Source organism: Loa loa (assembly GCF_000183805.2).
Source record: "Loa loa unplaced genomic scaffold supercont3.275, whole genome shotgun sequence".
Lineage (NCBI taxonomy): Eukaryota > Metazoa > Nematoda > Chromadorea > Rhabditida > Onchocercidae > Loa > Loa loa.
This window is the reverse complement of record NW_018108455.1, coordinates 42351-44829: the sequence shown is the minus strand read 5'-3', so window position 1 is coordinate 44829 and position 2479 is coordinate 42351. Positions and strand designations below refer to the sequence as shown.

Here is a 2479-nt window from a genome sequence, read left to right as displayed (position 1 = left end):
ATTAAAAATTAAGGAAAGTTTTCAAAAGTATTTAATTTAAATGCTGGAAAAAAATGATATAATATTAGTGGAAAAAAAAAAGAAAGAAAAGAAAATGTATTCATTATTCATACATTTATTTTTTTACTAAACAATAATTTTCAATATAATGCTCGTCTTAATATTAGCCATTGCTGCTTAATAAGTAAATAAATGTGATGAACTTTGACCTTTCAAATAATTATTATTAAACAATTCATATTAAGGCATTTATCAAGTAATTAACGGTAATACAAACAATTTTTATCGTCCAAAAAGATTGGTGACATTACTGTAGTGTAATACAACAAATGTTAATAATCTTCTAATGATAAAAGTAAAAAGGAAGAGTTCTACATAATTTTTAATCTTTTAACTGATAAGATCAATTGATTTTTTTGATGGTTAAATAAAAATGTTGCAATAAAAAGTAGTAGTGGTAGTAGTTGTAGTGGTAACTGCTAGTAATTTTTAAAGTATGATAAAGTAATTCTAATTTAAATGGGATGACAATAACAGTAAAAAGTAGTAGTAGTAGTAGTAGTAACTGCTAGTAATTTTTAAAGTACAATAAAGTAATTCTAATTTAAATATGATATGACAATAAAAGTTCATTGCTATTATTTTAAAGAAATTGTTGAAATTTTACAAAAAACAAAAAAACAAAAAGAAAAAAACACACAAATATACAAATTTATTGCTAAAACTAAAAAAAAAAGAAAAAAAAAGCATGAAAAATATGTTGATATTATTTAAATTTATAGTAAAAAAAAAAAAGCAATTTTTTAAATTATAATAAAAATTTATTTTTCAGATATTTTGAATGGTCATTTGGGTGCAATCCTTACATTACTTTACGGTTTATCAGTGTATAAGCAGTATATTAAACAATCTGTACGAGCTACAACTTTAGCCACTGGTATGTTGTAATAATATTACGAGGATTCTTTTTTTTTTTTCTTTCTTCATCTTAAAAGATTTTATTATATTTTTAAAATATTACAAAAAAAGAAAAAAAATTTTTATTGAAATTTTTAGCGCTTTATTTATTTGTAATTAACTTTTATACTTCAATTATTTACATTTGTTTCTTTTCGTATTTAAATTAATGTTTAAATTTTAATGCCATATAATTGTTATTGTTATCAAAGAGAAAAAAAAAATTAATTTTGAAATTATCAGTAATAGTGTCACAATAATAATAAAAAAAAAAGGTTTAAAAATTATTTGCAAAAATTATTTGATTTAATTTCAAATTCTATGTAATATATATTTATTTTACATGTAAAATTATTTGTTTCCTATCAATTTTTCCCTTTATGTTATCATTAAATTATCAATAATTTATGTACCATAAAATAGAATTTATCCATCATTCCAATCAATTTTTGCTTTTTTCATCTTTTTAAACGAATTTTATATATTTGTTAATAGTAAAACTAAATTAAATAAGTAATTTGTTTTGGTAGCTTAATTGCTATTTACAAGCAGCTTATGTTGTTGATATGCTTAATGTTAGGACCATTTTGTTTTTTGCATTAATTAAATTTTTTAATTAATTATAATTTCAGCAACTGTGCAATCTTCTGAATCTTCCACTAACAGTTCGCAAGTAGCACAACTGAAAACGAAAAAAAGTAACACAGGAAGGAATTGCACAATACCAACAATGCCTCCTAGTAGCAAGTAAGTATTGAAAATTTTTTTTTTTTTTTAAATTTACAGTAACCTTTTTCCTAATATTTGATTTCATTTGTTAATAACAAGCTTTAAAAGTTTCAAACTTTTAAATAATAAAAATTTTAAACTTGTTATTTTTTCATGAATAATAAACGGACAACAATGACAATCATATGCATAAGTAAATTTTTCATTGTTTTATTTACAAAATATTAAAAATAAAATTTAGTAAACAAAAAGTAATTGAATATATATGTTATAAAGTTAGAAAAGAAAAAAAAGGAAGGAATTTTAGAAAAAAAATTAAAAAAAAAGGAATTTTAGAAGGAAAGGAATGATTTCTGAACGAAATTTGAAATTCAAATGAAAAAAAAAGAAAAAATTTAAAATAGGCGAAAGAAAGAGAAAAAAAAAGGACATGCAAAAATGGTCGATTTGTTTTTTTTTTTTTTCTCATCCAAATTTGCCACTATCAATCACTTTATGCTTATTAAATTTTCTTACTTTTTAGCCTGATGGCTTTTTACGTAAGCTTAAATGAAAATATCGTAGGATTTTGTTAAGAAATTTTAAAGCTTACAAATAAATTTTTGCTATTACTATAAACTTATGAAAAGAGTAAATTGATTTTAAAAAAATGATTTACCATTTCGTTTCTTGCTATCATTCACAGAGAGAGAGAGAGAGAGAGAGAAGAAAAAGAGAGAGAGATGACATGACACAGTTGACAAACATAGCCTTTTCTTTTATTCTTTTTTTAACAACAAATTCTTCCTCTTTC

At 21.6% G+C, this 2479-nt stretch overlaps 1 protein-coding gene across 1 annotated transcript; it reads left to right on the top strand.

Annotated features, from left to right (window-relative positions):
- Window positions 1-524: 524 nt before the first annotated feature.
- LOAG_13720 (hypothetical protein) lies at window positions 525-2261 on the top strand (the record flags this gene model as incomplete). The annotated part of the gene is made up of 4 exons (XM_003149228.1): window positions 525-561; window positions 833-937; window positions 1590-1704; window positions 2210-2261. The coding sequence occupies 4 exons, from the start codon at window positions 525-527 to the stop codon at window positions 2259-2261; spliced, it is 309 nt and encodes a 102-aa protein (XP_003149276.1).
- Window positions 2262-2479: the final 218 nt, after the last annotated feature.